Source organism: Conger conger, chromosome 2 (assembly GCF_963514075.1).
Source record: "Conger conger chromosome 2, fConCon1.1, whole genome shotgun sequence".
Classification (NCBI taxonomy): Eukaryota; Metazoa; Chordata; class Actinopteri; order Anguilliformes; family Congridae; genus Conger; species Conger conger.
Window position 1 is genome coordinate 73,417,895 of NC_083761.1, and position 19,160 is coordinate 73,437,054.

General features: G+C 49.0%; 1 protein-coding gene across 1 annotated transcript in view; it reads left to right on the forward strand.

The window, feature by feature from the left end:
• The window catches only part of LOC133122901 (cytoplasmic phosphatidylinositol transfer protein 1-like), an 85,715-nt gene that overhangs the window by 36,435 nt on the left and 30,120 nt on the right, over positions 1-19,160 (forward strand). Inside the window, exon 2 of the mRNA XM_061233173.1 lies at positions 16,416-16,564. Coding sequence (XP_061089157.1) covers positions 16,416-16,564 — 149 coding nt within the window. The remainder of the gene's footprint in view (positions 1-16,415; positions 16,565-19,160) is intronic.

Genomic DNA, 19,160 nt, shown 5'->3' on the forward strand with positions numbered 1-19,160 from the left:
TCATGAACCTCACATTATAGGGAATACATCAGTGATTTGAAGCAGTTCCTAATTTTGCAATCGTAATAAAGCAAAATCGCAGTGAGGGGGTAGTGACACCCCTGGCGTTCTCCCTGGGGGACCCTGTACGGTGCAGTCTCTGTAACCTTGGGTCTTCTCCAGTGCTGGGTTTGGGGGGGTTAACCGCCGTCTTTAAACATTGCTTCCCGATAATGCCATGGAACCCAGTTCAGAAGATTACAACTTAATTTATGGGTTGAGGCAGGTGCTTATCTCTGTGAAGTGGCTTATTCTGGACTGGACTGGAATATGTTACAAACATTTACAGTAATGCCTGAGATTGCTTGAGCTGGTTCCAACGGAGAACATTCAGCATGTAATTCAGTGTCTTACGTAATAGGATTTTCCATTTTTAGAATGTGATGTTGCACGGGTTTTGCGCTCAGTGCACAGAGGAGGTAAACAACGTTGTGCTTCCTTGCATCGTCTGACTCTTGTTTCTTTGTTTTCATTAAAGAGCACAAAGGTTTGTGGAACCGCTGTTCGCAGTTCGGCGAGCGGGGAAGAAGAAAGGAAAAGGAGGGGAAAGTGGAGAGGGGGATGAAAGGGCGGAGGGACGGAAATAGACGGCGGTGATGGTGCTCGGTCCTGCGTGAATCGCGTCCTTGTGTGTGTGTGCGCCCCGTGAGGGAGACCTTCCCCCCGTCCCTGTCTGTGCTTTCCATGGAAACAGACAGGAGGGGGGGGGGGGGGAGGGAGGGGGTTGTTTGGGCGGCTGGGTGAGTTTCTCCCAGGCCAGGGTCATCTCTGGCGGGAGGCTCCGTCAGCAGTGGCCCAGGCCCCGCCCGTCTCCGCCGTGCGTGCGGCGGGTTAGCGGGAGAGCCTGGGGGTTGAGACCTCCGATGGCGTCACGGGTTTTACGGAGGTACGGGGGTGTGGAGCCGGATATATTGAGCTGCGCTGTGTGGCTGCCCCCGTTTACAGGATGCAGCGGGGCTGAGGCAGGGTAGGTCAGGGGGTCAGGGGTCACACAGGGTCAGGGCAGGGGGCACACAGGGGCAGTGCCCGTCTCCGGTGCTGCGGTGCAGTGGTTTAGTGTACGGCGTGAGGTTTTGGCCGGAGATAGCACAGTAATGTGTGTGTCTAATACACGTCACAGGGGGCCGGGGGCCCTGTGGGAGCCTCCGGCAAGGTCTGCTCAGGGCCCTTTCACACAGGGGCCTCTCGCAGCTCTCTGCGGCTCCTCATTCCTGCTGACTCACAGCTGCTGACCTCTGACCTCTCCTTCCCTCACATCCCGTCTTGCAGCGACAGTGTGACATCACCGGCGCAGAAACGTCTCTGGGGAGCGTCTGCAAACATGCATACACCCTGCGCTGGCTCAAAACTCAGAGTTTTTCGGGAGGTTTTTTTTTTTTTTGGTACCGCCGGTCCGCTCGCAGCTGACTTGTTCTCTTCTCACGGTTCGTCCTCTGTGGGAACCGTGCGCGGAGCGAGCGTAGCCCGGCCTCGCGGAGTGACCGCAGCGTCTCCGAGCTCGGCCCGAGACCGGCGTGACGCACGCGCTATTCTCGGCGGCGGCCGCGAAGCGTGAGCTCCCTGCTGCACACGCCGCCCGAGCTCACGGCTGCAGCCGACCGCCGCGCCTCAAACGCGCTCCGCGTTCGCACGCCGGAGATGACTCACTGCAGACTAAACTTCGGTTTAGAAACGGCAGTTTCATGATTGCTTAAACCAGGGGTGTCCTGGCAGGCTTGAAGTGTCTGCTGGTATTCGTGGTCTCCTTTCACTTAAGCAGCCAATTAGGGCTTTGAGAACGAGGTGTGTGGACTCTTTTAGTCAATGAAAGTCTTAAATTTGTCGCCGAACGCATCAAAAAACTCACAGGCCCTCCAGTGACACCCATTGGTTTAGCATCATCATTCTATCAATTTATGTATATCTACTGTATAGCAGCAAGGTTCGATCTGAAGGAAATGTGTAATGTATAATCTATCTGTCTATAATTTCACTGTAGGAATTTTACAAGGAATACATCAGCAAGCTTGATTTGCTTACACAGACCCCGTGCAATACGTGGGTCTGTGTAAGCAGTTTCCATGTGAGACAGAACACAACGCACTGTGTGCAGCATGAGAGGACAGTTTTTCCATAAGCAGGCTGATTTTCTGTCAGTCATGCCACCACTTCCTCTGCTCTGTGTTTGAGTGATGCCTGTCTTGGGTAATTGCCTATGCAGTGGCTTTTCCGAAAGGTCATTTCAAAGGTTTATATATCGAGTGCTGGGGCCAGGGTGTGCACTGCTGCGGAGAATTGAGTCGGCCTGTCTGTCAGGGTTGTGTGCTAGTCTGTGCATAATTTTCAGCATTTCCTGTGTTAAAATGTGAGCCCATGTTAGCTGTCAGAAAGGTCGCTCTGTAAAAGCAGAAGTCAATGGAGCTCTAGTTCTTCTATTAAGACATATGGCCCGCTGCTTCTCTTGCAAAACAAAGAAACACAGATGAAATATAGGCCCACACGTTTGGAAGAAAGTAGCGTACAAAGAGAAAAGTTATCTGAGCCGTCTTCCCAACCAAACAGGTTTCGTGTGGGTGGTATCAAAGGAACAAGAAGAAATTCAGACATTGGCAAACTTTGTGTTCTTTGACATTTCTGTGTCTTCTATATTTCAGAGGGGTGTATGTGTTTTTATGCACACACGCACCACACCCACACTCACACAGACACACACTCACACACACATTCTCTCACACACACACACTCACACACATTCTCTTACACACACACTCACACACACACACTCACACACACACATACACACACCCACAAACACACACACACTCTCACACACACACACACACACATACACACACCCACAAACACACACACACTCTCACACACACACACACACACACACACACACACTCACACACACACACACACACACAAACACACACATACAGGGTATGTGGTATTTTGGCAGTAAGAGCACAAAATGTTCATTAGAAATCTACAATGGCAGACAATGGTTATTTTTAGTCATAATGGAGCCATGCCTGACAACTTTTCAATGTCTATTTCATGTAGTGAAATGGGGGTAAAACGCACTGTGTATACAACTTGTCAGTTACTGCCCGGATTACACACTCAGATAAAGCGGTTTAGCTCATTCAATGACGAAGCTGTCATCCGTTCCAAGATTGTTGTTGATTTTTGTTGGCATGAAGATGTGAGTCTCATGAATACTAATGCCCTCCGCAGCGCAAGGCGAAACTGTGTTTGAGCGAACGATCAGTGCTGGGTTTATTCTCCGTGCCCAGTGGAGTGGAAAAGAGAAGCCTCTTTATTTACCTTTTATTTGTCTCCTGTCTTCCTTAGATAAAAGCTCTCCTTAACGCCTCTTGGTAAACATGGAACAAGAGGAGGAAGAGCTTAGAGAAAGTGCCTGTAACCCTTTCTAATGCCACGGGCACGATTCAAATAACAGGAGAATTTACTTTCAAATTATTTTGCCCTCCTTTGAGTCTTTTTCATATTGCTGCACACGACAGGAAGAGACACCATTTTACTCTTGCAGCTCTCTCCACGACCATCGCTCTCCCTGTGTTATTAAAACACAACCGTCTGGAATTTGTTCTTCTGGAGCCTACTGAAAAGTTGTGCTTTGTATTTTTCCATTGCGCATTGTTATGAATATTCTCTGTCAAACGCAGAGCTCCGCGCTCAGTCACAGCTTGTGTACTGGCGCAGGCTTTGTGGTCTTCGCCAGCTGTAGGGTGGAAGGTCTCGAGCGCGCTAGAGTACACGCGGTGCAAGATAAAAACTGCGCTCAGGATCCTTTCAGCGGTCAGACGCTGTGGCCTGTGCAGCATCAGAAGGAAGACGAGATCTTTGTAGGTGGAGCAGAATTAGTTCTTCCACAAGTGCATGGTTGGGTAGATAGGCCTTGAGAAATAGCATGTCTGTTGAGCGGTTATAGAGAGCATTGCGGGGGGGGGGAGAGAGAGAGAGAGTCCCAGAGCGAGTCTCTGAGTCTTCATTGTCGGAAAATAACCCCCCCCCCCCCCTTCCTCTCGCTGGAGTGAGTGACCACTGTGTTTCCCATCTGAGCTAATGAAGCGACAGGCACCATTACGGCTCGAGAGAGAGAGAGAGAGAGAGCTCTAGAGTGCTGATTTCTCAGTCAGAAAAAGGAAATTGAAATGAATGCGTGTGTAATGGCCCTTGTTCGGCGGGGGTTATACTAATGACAGGGCTGCAGCCCGGAGGGGAGTAAAAAGCGATGTTCTCCGCATGTGCTCTTTATGTAACGGCCCTGACTTCTGCTCGCCGGCTGGCTCCCCAGCTGCGCCCCGGAGACCTTACGGTCTGAGCCGTGCCGGGATACGGGCGTAAAGACACTCCCAGCAGCGCGTGGCGCGGCTGTTCTCACGCGCCGGCCTGATTGGCTCTTATCCCTGCATTACTCCAGGGGAGGATTGTCTCTTGCTTAGTCTAATCAACTGTACGTCGCTCTGGATAATGCCATTAATATAATGTAATGCAATCCAACCAGCCTCACAGATGCTCTCTTCTCCGTACTGACCGTACACTCTGTAAATAAAATGGGTCCAAAGGGAACCCTGTGCTTCCATAGCATTGTGATATCCAGCTATGACCAGCTTGACAGCTTGAAAATTGAGCTGGGAGCTGGGAGCTGGTCAACCAGTGACGATCTGTTCCAAAACATAGCTTGAGCTAGTCAAACCATGTCAAGCTGGGAGCTGGTCTGAATTGGGAGCTGTTTTTTTCAGTAGGGAGAAGAACCCCTCTGTAGTTATCAGGCAAAATGGTGCTTTGTCTAGGAGCTTTCACACAAACTTTACACCGATGATAGAGGGAGACTTCCCTGCAAGTGTGTGGCTGACGAATGTGGTTCTAAAAACACACCAGGTCTTCAGGTACAGACATGGCCTTGAGCAAGTAATGAGTGCTCAGTTTGAGGATCAACACAGGAAAATAGAAATGACAAGATATTCTGTATGAAGCCCAGAGACAGCCAAATAATGAGTGTAGGTCTGAAATACAGTGGGTTGACTGATAAAACAGGTACCCATTCTGCGCGCTGTCATTCACACACAGTGTGTCCAATGAGGTGTTGTCAGAGTGAGATATGTGGGCAGGGCTAAGCACTGGTCCACAGGAAGGCAGATAGGGGAACAGAGCTCTCCCCAGGCCTGTCAAAGTCAACCATTACATTACATTACATTATTGGCATTTGGCAGACGCTCTTATCCAGAGCGACGTACAACAAAGTGCATACCCATAACCAGGGATAAGTTCGCTGAAAGACCCTAGAGGGAAGTACAATTTCAACTGCTACCTGTACAACAAAGAGAAGGACAAGGGCCATTTATTTTTTTTATTTTTTTGAACAAACAACCACAGACTCATCTCAGCTCTGAGGGTGACAGCCCTCCCAGTTCCTCTCTCTCTCTCTCTCTCTCTCTCTCTCTCTCTCTCTCTCTCTCTGCAGGGGTAATGCGGGTCTTATCAGAGCCGCCAGCTCTGCTCATTCCTCCATTCACATCCAGGCACTTAGTCAACCTAGAAAGAAGAAATGTTTCTCCGGCTCTTCAAGTATACGACCCAGAGTTATGTGCACGGGCTTCTGTTATTCTTCACGTTGTGAATCTGAGGGCCAAACGACCAGCCCCTTTCCTGCATCGGTGTGTGTCACCACCATGTCTACTGGACTAATAGCAGTCAACCAGATGTGTGGACATAAAGCGTGTTGTGATGACGTGTTGTTAAATGGTTGAATGATACAGGTCTACAGTCTCTCAATCATTCAGCTAGTTAAAAAGACATGTGCTAAAAATACCCTTTTCCTGAGGTGCTAACAGGGCCCCGAGGGAGGGGGGGGGGTTGATGGAGAGACAACGTCGATAAGCTGCCTTAATGCAGTTCCTGTCATTCAGCCATTTGCCCTGGGATTGCCAAAATCCACCTGCCCCCAGACCACGTCTTTGTTCCTTCTGCAGCATGCTTAAAATACACTCGTCGTACACGAGTCTGGTAGGATTCCCTGGCACAGGTTGAAATTATTTATGAAACGTTATTTAAAAATCAGTTTCCAGGAAAGGCAGAGAAGGAGAGGAGGGTAAAGACTGGCTCAGAACAGGGAGGGCAGGGAGGGCATCCATCAGAGGTCATCCTGGAGTGATGTGACTCAGACTGCATCGTTAAGGTTAAATATTTGTCATTTCTGTGTACACTCTGCGGTCTGCACAAAAAATGAACTGGTAGTGCATGTAGTGTGCCGATCAGAACAGAGCTATACTGATATATATATATATATATATATATATATATATATATATATATATATATCAGAAAATATCTTGTTAGGAAAAATGATTTGATTGTTTGACTCGCAGTGAATGCATTAATTAACTTGGTAAGGGGCAGGATAGAGCAGGGAGGGGTAGATAAGGGACCTGATTCAGTCACGAGACAGAATAACTCAGCTGGCTCTCGTCAGAGGCCTGTTTGCAAAGCCGACAGATCTGAAATAAAAAATGAGCTTTTAATAGCCGAGTTTGTATTCTGTCAACATGAATCTTTCCAGTCACCTGAAAAAACAGCCGAGTAAAGGGATTGCAGCAGCAGCAGCGCCGCGGCCCTCGCCGAGAGGCGTTCGGCTCTTATCGCGGGACGCGTCGTGTTTCGTAAAAACACCGAGCACCTGGCCTCAGGTCAACCCGGCCTGACCCCGTCCGTCACGTGACCGGCCGGGCCGAACGGTTCCCCCGTCTCGCGCGGCATGACTCGGTCACGCCGTCGGCCGGGGTTTGAGCGGGGAGGGACGCGCGGACGAGGCCTCCCCGGACAGATGGCGTGACTCGCGGATGACACCCCCGGCTTTTCGTTTGGTGAGTGAACGCGCCTGAGGGCCCATGTTTCGTGTGGCGACGAAGGCGATGCGAAGTGGGGTTTTTCCATTCCTCACGCCCGTAACACTCAGAGAAGAAGTGTCCCCTGGTGTCTCTGCTGCGATATCAATTCGCTGTCTTGACTCTCTCTCGCTGGGACGTTGCCATGGTTAGGACCTTTTTATTCCCCGTTATCTGTAGTCCTTCACATGCTTATTAACTTTTGTTCTGTGGCACAGGGCCACGGTTTGTCCAAAAAAGGACTGAAAGCTTCTGTGCAGAACAAGTCCAAAGACCATATTGAATCAACCTCAAATCCGCACTCACACTCCATACTCAAACTACATCATATCCACACTCAAACTACCTCAGATTAACTTTCAAACTACATCATATCCACACTCACAATACCTCCAATTCACACTCAAACTACTCCAGATCCATACTCTAACTACCTCTGATCAATACTCAACCTACGTCAGATCAATACTCAAGCCTTAGATCCTCATTCAATCTCTCTCAGAGCCATGCTCAAACTACCTCAGATCTACACTCAAACTATTAACTTGCCTCAAATCCACACTGAGCCGACCCTAAACCAACACACACCATACAAAACCCGCATTCAGTCGGTGTGCATTCTTCAGATTAATTCGGATTTATGCATACAAGTAAAAGAAAAGGGTTTTTTAAGGGGCTGGTGCAAGAATGCTTTCGGGAAATGCATTTTTACCATAAGTCAAATATGATTCACATATTGTGTCATCTGTACGCGGCAGTAAGCAGAAGTGAAAATCCAGGTTCAGAAAGTAAAAGTGTTGTTCCATCGCCTGTATTTGCTAATTGGCACAATTCCTCAGCCAGGAGGTAGAACTAATTACTGGAACCAGGGGTGGAAGAAAGGGCAGGACTTTTCCGCCTCTGGTATTACGTGTAGTGATATAATCTGCATGTGTTTGACTGGACAGCCTGCTACCGAAAGGTGTTTCTAATTTCCCGCCGTGTGTTCTGAAGGGAAAGATGTGCACATAAAAACCAAACGCTCTGCTTTGTCCGAGCTTGTGAAAACGGGGAGTTGGCAGCGACAAGACCTTCACTTGTACTCTTTCTGCTGTGATTATTAGTGTATGAAATCAGGACGTTTCCATTCAGCGCTGAACGATTAGCACACACTGTGTACTGTCAGCGGCAGTATTGAAAGGTTAATAACTGCGGAGCAGTGAGAACAGGGCTCAGCCTGCCTGTTTTGAACCACTCCAAGGACACCAGACACGCATTTGACTTTTTTTTATTTAAGCCTTATAATACTCCCTGAGCCTGGTGCAGGTATGCTGTGTGAGTGTTTTTCCTGAGGAACAGATGCTCTGACTACTCCCCCTTCACACTGACCACTTCACCCGATCTGAGTGCTCCGTGTCCCGCCTTTTCAATGCAGCAGTTCAGTGAAGAATGCTGCCGTGCTGCCAGCCTTTCCATTTGGGCTGCGCACACACACACACACACACGCACGCACGCACGCACGCACGCACACACACACACACACACGCACGCACATGCACACACACACACATGCACACACACACACACACGCGCACATGCACACGCACACACACACACATACACGCACATGCACACGCACACACACATATATACACACACACACACACACATGCACATGCACACGCACACACACATATGTACACACACACACACACACGCATACACAGACACACACACACATATACAGACTGCAGCACACACACACACACACACACACACACACACACACTGCAGCACACACACACACACACATATACACACTGCAGCATACACACACACACATACACACTGCAGCACACACACACACACACACACACACTGCAGCACACACACACACATACACATTGCAGCACACGCACACACACACACACTGCAGCACACACACACACACATACACATTGCAGCACACACACACGCACACACACACACACATACACACTGCAGCATACACACACACATACACACTGTAGCATATGTTCACACACACACACAATCACACTCATAACACACACACACTGCAGCATCCATTCACACACACACACACACACCCACACACACACTGCAGCATCCATTCACACACACACACACACACACACCCACACACACACACTGCAGCATCCATTCACACACACACACACACACACACACACACACTGCAGCATCCATTCACACACACACACACACACACACACACACACAGACACACACACACAGACACACACACACACACACACAGACACACACACACACACACACAGACACACACACACACACACACACACCCACACACACACACTGCAGCATCCATTCACACACACACTGCAGCACACACACACACACACACACACACAGATATAAACAGCCGATAGACCTGCAGTGTGTAGTGCTTTTAGCTGAAGCAGCACTCTGTGACGCAGCTGGAGGCAGGGAGGTCGCTGATGGATGGAGTGAGTGTATCAGTGTGATGTGTAATCTGCTCTAGTTCTGTGGGATCAGCTAGCTGGGAGCCAACACGCCGCAGCATCTGTAATGGAAGGGCACACTCCCTGATCAGCATCTGACCCCAAGTGTCCCTCCCTCCTCTCTGTTCTCCGCAGTGTGCTCTGCTCTCCTGCACCCCGCCCAACCACCAACACACACCACCGCGCTACAATGTGAGGACAACACAGTCACACGACGCAGTGCCACAAAACCACTTAGGCCCAATAAGGCACGATTACACACATGCCCAATAAGACACAATTACACACATGTTCAAGAAGTACATAGACATTTTTGTGTGTGGGTGTGTGTTTGTATGTGCATGTGTGTGCGTGGGTGCGTGCACGCTTGCGTGTATATGTTTGCATTCGGTTTGTGTGTGCGTGTGTGAGTGTACGCACGTTTGCGTGAGTGTGCGTGCGTACATGTGTGCGTGTGTGAGCGAGTGTGTGCAGATTGGTATGTGTGTGCTGTTCACAGAGGCAGTGGGTGCTGTGGATAGCTCTCTCAGGCAGGAGGCTGCTGTATAAATCATGCTGGGGAGTGCTGCCGGGGCGCAGAAATTGAACAGCCAGCCTGCTGCGCTTGACATCCCTCTGTTTCTTCAGCCGGGGAGCTGATCTAATCATCGCTCGACAGTAAAAGAAATAAAAATAAAATTCACCACTGTCCATTTGCTTTTTCCTGTAATGCCCCTGCAAATGGCCCAATCAGAGCCCAGTTTCCGCAGGCAGGTCCAGTGGTGGATGGGAAATAAACAGTTTGTTCCCATTGTATTTATGACCCGGCTGCATTTCTCAGACCCAGGACCTGTCACGATACATCCCTCACGCCGCTGTTCTAATTACATTTGGCCTCATAGTACACCTCCGCACAGGGGCTTTGTCACACTAACACAAGCAATTTCATGATTTAATACCGCCTATTGCGGGTGTATTTTCAGTGCCTCCTCTCTTGAAATCACTGGGGGCATTACTCAAACGCGGCTTGCGGTTTGATTTCTTTGCATTAAATTGCGAGGGTGACAAAACTATTTTTATTTCTTTCTTCTTTTTCTTTTTTTTTTACAGAAGTAATAGACCGGGCAATTCTCGCTGAACGCGACCGTACATCACCAGTGATTGATGACACATGACAATCACATGCAATTTCTCGACGCCGCGGTGCTGTACAAAAGTGTGCGTTGCAGTCGGCTGCAGAGAGCGGCCTGTTAGCACTTGTCACCTAGCCGGGATTTGATGGACGCGCCGGTTCGTTACAAGTTCGCAGCAACTGGAAAAATATGTTATTCTGGGCCCTGTGCGGCTTTGGGACTTCCTACGCTGCTATCTTTAGGGCGGCTGTCTGCCCGTTTAGCCCACCGAAGCCTGAGGGGAACAGGGCGAATAGACAAGTGCAAATACAGCAGAATTAGCCATTGCTCTCGCCGCTGAGAATCAATAGGGTTTGGAAGGAGCATGTCAGCCATCTGCAGAGCTTCTTTCGGTCAATACGAGCCAGGCAGCCTGGCTGCAGCATTCTGCATACAGTATGGCACAGTGAAGCTGAGCAGTGTGTCAGTGGTCTGTTCTGACTGTGTGTCAGTGGTCTGTTCTGACTGTGTCTCAGTGGTCTGTTCTGACTGTGTGTCAGTAGTGTTCTGTCTGTGTGTTAGTGGTCTGTTCTGACTGTGTGTCAGTAGTGTTCTGTCTGTGTGTTAGTGGTCTGTTCTGACTGTGTGTCAGTGGTCTGTTCTGTCTGTGTGTTAGTGGTCTGTTCTGACTGTGTGTCAGAGGTCTGTTCTGACTGTGTGTCAGTGGTCTGTTCTGACTGTGTGTCAGTGGTCTGTTCTGAATGTGTCTCAATGGTCTGTTCTGTCTGTGTGTCAGTGGTCTCTTCTGTCTGTGTGTCAGTGGTCTGTTCTGTCTGTGTGTTAGTGGTCTGTTCTGACTCTTTCTCAGTGGTCTGTTGTGACAGTGTGTCAGTTGCCTTACAGACAGGCACACATTCTGCCTTCAGACTACCTGGAGAGAGGAAATAGCTAGTCTTTCTGACAGGAGGCAGGGAGCCCGAAGCCTAATTGCCATGTTTTAAAGTGCTGAAAATAACAATGACATGCTCAGGCACAGCTTCTAATTAGACGGAGTGGAAAATGGTGTAAAGCCATTTACCTCCTGACTGGTCACTGGCCCACAATCAGCTCAAAATTCCTTCATCGCGGTGTGAAAGGAAGGAAGATCTAACCGGTGTCTTGACACTAAATTCTGTAATACAGACAGTTTTTAGATCTTCTCAATTGCAGTATTTCCTATATCCAGGCCAATTTTACCCTTTAACATTCAATAATCTGCGTAAATACTGCCTCATTTTCCTTCAAAACCACAAAGAGAAACCTCTTTTCAAAGGTTGAAACCATAGTGGTCCAGAAACCATTCAAAGTGTTGTGTCATTTCTCTTTAGAAAGTCAGACGGCAGCCTGTTCCTTTCATTCTTCCGCGGAGCCTCAGTTGGATTGTTCGCTCTCCTCAGGAAATGATTGGTCCTTGAATATCTCTCAGACACGGTATATAATCAGGAGATTTAAATTGCATTTGAAAACAAATGACAGAAAACAAGGCGAATGCAAAGTGGTCAATCAAATATCCCTGATAGCATGTAGCAATAGTCAACACAGAGCCCTTTTATAAAGAACAAATCCATTTGCACAGCAACTGCAATATAAACCCTAATTACTAGTTGCCGGCTATCAGCGCAACAGCAGCAGTCAAGCATTCTTCAGGCAGCCTCAGTCCAGCTGTGCTCTCTTCATAAAACTGTTGTTGTTTATTAAGGCAATTTGAATAGCGTGTGTGTGGGTGTGTGTGCGTCTGTGTGTGTCCACATGTGTGCGTGCGCAAACTCTGATCTATTATTATCCTTTCTTTTGTCGCTGTGTTCTTGCGTCTCTGTCCCCCATCAGTGTGAGATGAGGAGTAATTAGACTTCTCGGCGCTGTAAAACTGCACTGGGCCGCGTAACTAAGGAACGCAGACACTTCTGGGAATGCCATGGTAACCCAGGAGGGAACAGCGCTTTCATCCCACATTGCCGCTGGTCGGAGGCTGCGGGTTTTTTACAGCGTCTTTACAGAAACCAGAACCAGAATTTCAGAGCTGCAGTAAAAAAACAAACAGTCAGAACAACGTCCGAGATTATATGCTCTTTACCACTCAGACGCTCCACTTTAGAGCTTCCATTAGCAGCAGAGAAATTTTATGCAACCGGGGGACAGACAGACGGTGGTTAGAACGGCAGAGCAATGCACTATCCACTACCAAGGAAGTGAGCATATCTACTGGGAATGCAAAAAAATTAAACCCACTTTGTCTCGATTCCTCCTTCTGTTTCTCTCAGCTGCAGACAAACAACCTACAATCTGCATTTATTGCCTGAGCAAATGGCAACTGCGCTAAATATGCTAAATGTAGCTAATTTTCAACAAACGTTGAAGCCAATCTGCTGTATGACTCAGCGCTGGTGTGTGTGTCGATGCCATGGCGGCTTGGACACATTCCTCAAGCCAAGTTCTCGAGCAGGACCGGCAAATGGAATTTCAGTATTCTTAGGGATATTATTTTCATATTCAGAAAAGGGAAGGGATGTTGATGGCTTGTGTGAGCACACATCACAGTGGAGCGTTGAGCCCAGGCGATGCCCTGCTCCGATCCAGCGGCGTGCGTTTCTGTGGCCGCTCTCTTCTCTCCGTGCGGTCCTCAGTTGCATATTTCAGCCTGAAAAAAAAACAAGAGAAAAGAGCTCAACGCAGGATACGCTCTTAAATTGGGTTTTCTTTTCCTCCTTTTCTCTCACTGGGACGTTTTTCCTTGAGGCGAAACCCCCGGCGGGGTCCTTTGGAGAAATCCAGCTGAGAGGAGTCGAGCTCGCGGCACCAGTGGAGATTGGTAGAGGGGCTGGTTCTCATTGAAAAACGGTGTGTGTCGTTACACGGGCAGTAACAAACTGCCGGCAGAGGGAGAAGCCGGCGCTCTCTTCCCTGCTGCTCCACCGCTCCGTTACAGAAAACAGAAAGCGAGAAAGAAGGGGAGAGGGAGCGAAACGGGGGAACAGAAAGCAGATGCGTGCGATGTGCCCGCGGGTCCTATTGACACAGCCTCTCATGTGATTTTAATTCTGCCTGCGCCGAGCCCTCCGTCCCGCTGGCTCTCATCCCGCCTCACAGCTGTCCTCCGTATGAAAGGGAGAGGAGAGACCATGAATTATTTACCGCCACTTTAACCCCCCCCCAGCTTTTCATACTTCATCTGCTTGTTTTGATATGCCTTTCTCTTCTTTTTTCTTAGTTTTTTCGCTTTCAAAGGAACCATAATACGAAACTGAATCTCATTAATTAGATGGACCCGCGGAAAGTAGCACATGCTGTAGGTTTGAATAGGAAGGCGCAGTATTTTACCGTAAGTGTTCTTCATGGATTATTATACACGTAATGAACACGGCTGTTATCAGCACAAGTACAATGGAGGCCCGCCGTGGACCATCAGAGGGAGTGTGCTTGAGCAGTGCCGGCCGGTCTCTCTCCTGAACGTGTGGGTGTGTTGTTTGGTTTTTTAAAGGTCACCGTTCACAAGGCCTGGAGCAGCATATGTCTGCCTGCAGCACACCGAGAGGGATTTTGACCGTGGCTGCGTTGGGAGGCAGTCGGGTTGGTGGCCGGCGTCAGCAGGGCCCAGTGTCACTTTGCAGTCCTGTTCTCTCTGCGAGGGGGGAAGGTTAAGAACTCGTCATATCGGGCGGCTGGGGGGAAAAAAGTGCTGCAGTTTGGTTTTCTGCAGTTTGTGTATCCAAAATGCACTTTGTCCCTGCGACTGAGACGAGGAGCCCTTCGGTCTACTGCAGGCTCCCGCCACTTTTCTGCCTGATTGAGCCTTTTTTTTTCTTTTTTTTATGAAACTTTTTTTTTTTAGCTTTAGCTACTAACATCACTGCATCCTTCAGAAGCCATCCTTCAGCTCTTCAGCTAGGGCGAGCCAGACCACAAAGGTTATAATAATTTCATAATTTAATAATATTATGACAAAAACTGTCATGAATCATCTCTGGTAGTCTCATGCACTAGGGTCTGTGGAAAGCTGCTTCTCAGGCTCGTACTCTGGGAGTGAAATGGGAGTGTAGGGTCTGTGGAAAGCTGCTTCTCAGACTTGTACTCTGGGAGTAAAATGGGAGCGTAGGGTCTGTGGGGTAAATGAGCAGAGAGGATGGGATCAGGAGAGCTGCAGTGAAGACCGGAGGCTGGCTGGTGTGTCTGAGCCGCTTGGCCACTGGGCTGTTTTATTTGGCAGGAAGGTGGGCGTGCGCGGGTGTGTGAGTGTGCTGAACCGTCCTGTTAATTCTCTCTCTCTCTCTTTCTCTATCTCTCTCTCTCTCTCTTTCTCTATCTCTCTCTCACTCTCTCTCCCCCAAAGCCCCTTCTTCTCCAGGCTTATTCTTAAATTAAAATATCCATGGCCCACAGCTTGCTTTGATCAAAAGCAGTCATAACTGGTACCTGAATAATTGAAACACTGTTTGATTAAATACATTAAAACATGGATGTGCCTCTTTTGCAACATCCTCCAAATATGCAAGGGAGAAAAACGGGCCAAAGTACGCAGCTTTGTGGGATACCCGTGGGCCGGAATATGGGCCACGTCCCTTCAGAGGACGTCTTGCTCAATAGTTAAGCGGGAAAATTTCTTAACGGCATCCGAGTGTGAATGACAAGACAAGACCGGCCTTGTGTTCAATTTTACACGCACGAGTCTGAGGACACCGTCTCCAAAATCAAAAACACGAATCCACAAATCAAATGGCAGTAAAAATCATACATTACATTTGTAAAAATTCAGTCTGGCAAATCTCCTGCGTTCATTTTCACCTCAAATTCAGTGGTCTATTAACCATCCTTTTTTTTTTACCTTCTTACATGAATCGGAGTAAATATTGATTCTGCCCAGGGACATTGGGAATCACCTGACAGCCAGGAGAATCCAGCAGTTCGACTCAGCAGAGTGTCAACCAGACCTCGGTCAAATAGGTCATTGTGTTTCAAATACTTCTCTAAGCGTTACTGACCTGTATTGGAAACCTATGAAATACCCTGCCTTCTGGCCCTCTTGGTTGGCTCGATTGCACCAGGCAAGATCAACTGAGGACAGAAAAGTATTTGAATCCAAAACAATTACATATCTCATCCCGGTCTGATTGTAGCTGGACTGTGTGATAAGCCCTCACTGAGCCATAGACTGGCCTACTGTATGTTTCTGCCTGTTCAAGTTCTGAAGAATCGGCTATTCACTCCTGCTCTCAATGTCTGCTCTTCACAAGTAGCACAACAAAGAATTTAGCACAGCCAAAGAATCGCCAGAGAAAGGCTATGAGTGGCAACCACTTACTGCTGTTTCAGATACCACACAAAACAGAATGGCTGTCCTTGTGAAGGGCCTTTTTGGTGGAGCGGTTCAATGGTGCGATCATTTCATCGGGATTAGGGGGGTTCTGTGGAGGGACCCTACGGCCCTCAGCAGAATGGCAGAGTTAGATCGGCTAACACATGTAAGGCACATCGCTGTGTCTATTTTCCCGTCTCGGAAAGCGTGCACTCGTTCAACTGCTGACGAGAATACTAGTGTTTTAAAGGTCACCTCCAGTGTCGTCTGGTTGTTTCCACTAAGCTCTATGGTTGTGTTATTTGCTGTACCAGGCTAGCTGGAATTATAAGGTATTCCGCTTGTACAAAATTTCAACGTGGAAACATATGAAAATTAAATCGAAAAAGGTCATTAAAAAGGGTTCAGGCAAAGAATTAAGCTTGGCATAGATCAAAACAGCGGGTACGGGGGGGATGCATGTTAATGCAGAGATTACGGAGAGTAATAACTGAAGTCGTTTGTGAGTTCTCCAGCAGATGTAATGTGTGTGTGTGTGTGTGTTTCTCTGGCCCTGCAGTACCGGATCGGCCAGCTGTACATGATCAGCAAGCACAGCCACGAGCAGAGTGACCGCGGCGAGGGCGTGGAGGTGGTGCAGAACGAGCCGTACGACGACCCCGCGCACGGCCAGGGCCAGTTCACCGAGAAACGGGTTTACCTCAACAGGTGAGACCCCCCCCACACAACACCCCCTCCACCCCTGACTACGCACCCTCACCTGCTGGGCTTCCCAGGGGGTCGTGGCCAGGGGAAACGGGCATCACACATCACACCTCTACGTTTTGACGGAGGCAATGGGCCTCCCTGGTGAAAAGCGCGCGGTGGTTGGCGTTGCACTTGCTGTATGACGGTGACACACAGCGTTACTGTCATCCATTTACTATATACGGTTAACCACAATTTACCTCGCAGCGCTGGATATTATGAGCAAATTCATTATGATTAAGACAGCAGGGATTCTCCTGAATACAAATGGCAGCATTACGCAACAGGACCACACACATGTAGCTGTGAATGAACAGAAGTGGTCCCGCGTTTCTGGGCATGTCCTTGTACGTGTATGACAGATTGATTTTGCCGAGCCCAGAGCCTTATTTCTTATGCCAGAACAGAGGAAGTACCCTGGGTGTGGTGCTGTGCAGGGGCATAGATAGTAATTCTGGGCCCCCGAGAAGAATATTGCTCTGGGTGTCACATCCTACTGGTATTTATGTGGGCCCTCTCTAGCTGTGCCCCCCCACCCCCCACCTCAGCCCTATCTGTGGGCCCCCAGAATTGTCACCCCTCTAGCGATGGCCCTGGTGCTGCACCCTGCTTCAAGATTGAACTGGTCAAGCTGGTCATGAAGCTGGTCTAGCTGGGTATGACCTGGTCAACCAGCCTGGCCAAGCTGGTCATAAAGCTGGTCTAGCTGGGTATGACCTGGTCAACCAGCCTGGCCAAGCTGGTCATAAAGCTGGTCTAGCTGGGTATGACCTGGTCAACCAGCATGGTCAAGCTGGTCATGAAGCTGGTCTAGCTGGGTATGACCTGGTCAACCAGCATGGTCAAGCTGGTCATGAAGCTGGTCTAGCTGGGTATGACCTGGTCAACCAGCATGGCCAAGCTGGTCATGAAGCTGGTCTAGCTGGGTATGACCTGGTCAACCAGCATGGCCAAGCTGGTCAAGCTGGTCTAGCTGGGTATGACCTGGTCAACCAGCATGGCCAAGCTGGTCATAAAGCTGGTCTAGCTGGGTATGACCTGGTCAACCAGCATGGCCAAGCTGGTCATAAAGCTGGTGTAGATGGGTATGAGCTGGTCAACCAGCTCATGCTGGTGGCTTGTCTGAGCTTGTAGCTGGTCAACCAGCTACCGGCTGTTTCAAGACATAGCTTGAGCTGGTCAAACCCTGTCGAGCTGGGAGATGATCTGAACTGGTCAACCAGCTATCAGCTTATTAGAAACATAGCTTGGGCAGTTCCTTTCCACAGGGTGGCTCATTTGCAGTACACTGTAGTGAAATCACAGTGCGGCACCTCAGCCCACATCAGTCAGCCTCCAAGGACAGAAATTCTGATGCTGGCAAGCACCACGGGGGAAAGTGGAGAAGTTCAGCGCCAGCAGATTGCAGAGGATCGACTATTAATTTAAGCACAGATACCTGAGTCAGCACTCTGTGCTGGAGGGAACTGGGGAGACGGATGACTCAGCAGAACTTGGGCCTGTCACCTTTCAGAGCTTTGCAGTGAGGTTCCCGAGACAGGGAGGAAGAAAGATGGCCAAAACACTGTCACACACACTCTTCCACAACTCCAGCATCGACACACGCACACACACACACACACCTGCTGTTGGAATAAAGCATTTCTCAGCAATATTCTGAAATGTGTTCCTCCTCTGCTATGAATCCTAACTGCTTTGCAAGGACACCGATACTGTAGACATGTGACCACATCAGTACCCCACATGCACCCGCGTCCTGGCAAGGGCCTTTCTGCGTTTGCATTTTCTCCCCGTACATGTATATGGGTTCTCTCCCCTCTATAAATAAAGGTTAATAAATGAATTTTTAAACCACTAAAGAATTGCTACCCCTTGCCACTCATCTCCTCTGCATTTTCCACCCTGTATAAGAGCAACGTCTTCACCAAACTTGAATTTTATAAAGTCGAATCAGATAAGGGGACAAGTGGAAGTCACTACTAGTGCCTGGTCATGGCTTTTGGGTTGACCAACGCTCCGGCTGTCTTCCAAACCATGGTGAATCACATTCTGCGGGATATCGTCTCCCGATTCCTGTTTGTCTCTCTCGACGACGTCCTGATCTGTTCTCCTTCCCTCGAGGAACATGTCAATCACGTTCCATAAGTTCCACAGTGCCTATTAGAGAATCAACTGTTAGTGACATTACATTACATTATTACATTATCGGCATTTGGCAGACGCTCTTATCCAGAGCGACGTACAGTTGATTAGACTAAGCAGGAGACAATCCTCCCCTGGAGCAATGCAGGGTTAAGGGCCTTGCTCAAGGCTGTGCGGATCTTATTGTGGCTACACCGGGATTAGAACCACCGACCTTGCGTGTCCCAGTCATGTACCTTAACCACAACGCTACAGTGACGGCGGAGAAGTGCGAGTTCCGCCAGCGTACCGTTCAGTTCCTGGGTTTTGTGGTCTCCAGGGGGCAGCTCCAAATGGATCCAGCCAAGACCAAGGCGGTGGTGGACTGGGCTCAGCCCACTAACTGCAAAGAGCTACAGGAGCCCAGGAGGCGTTC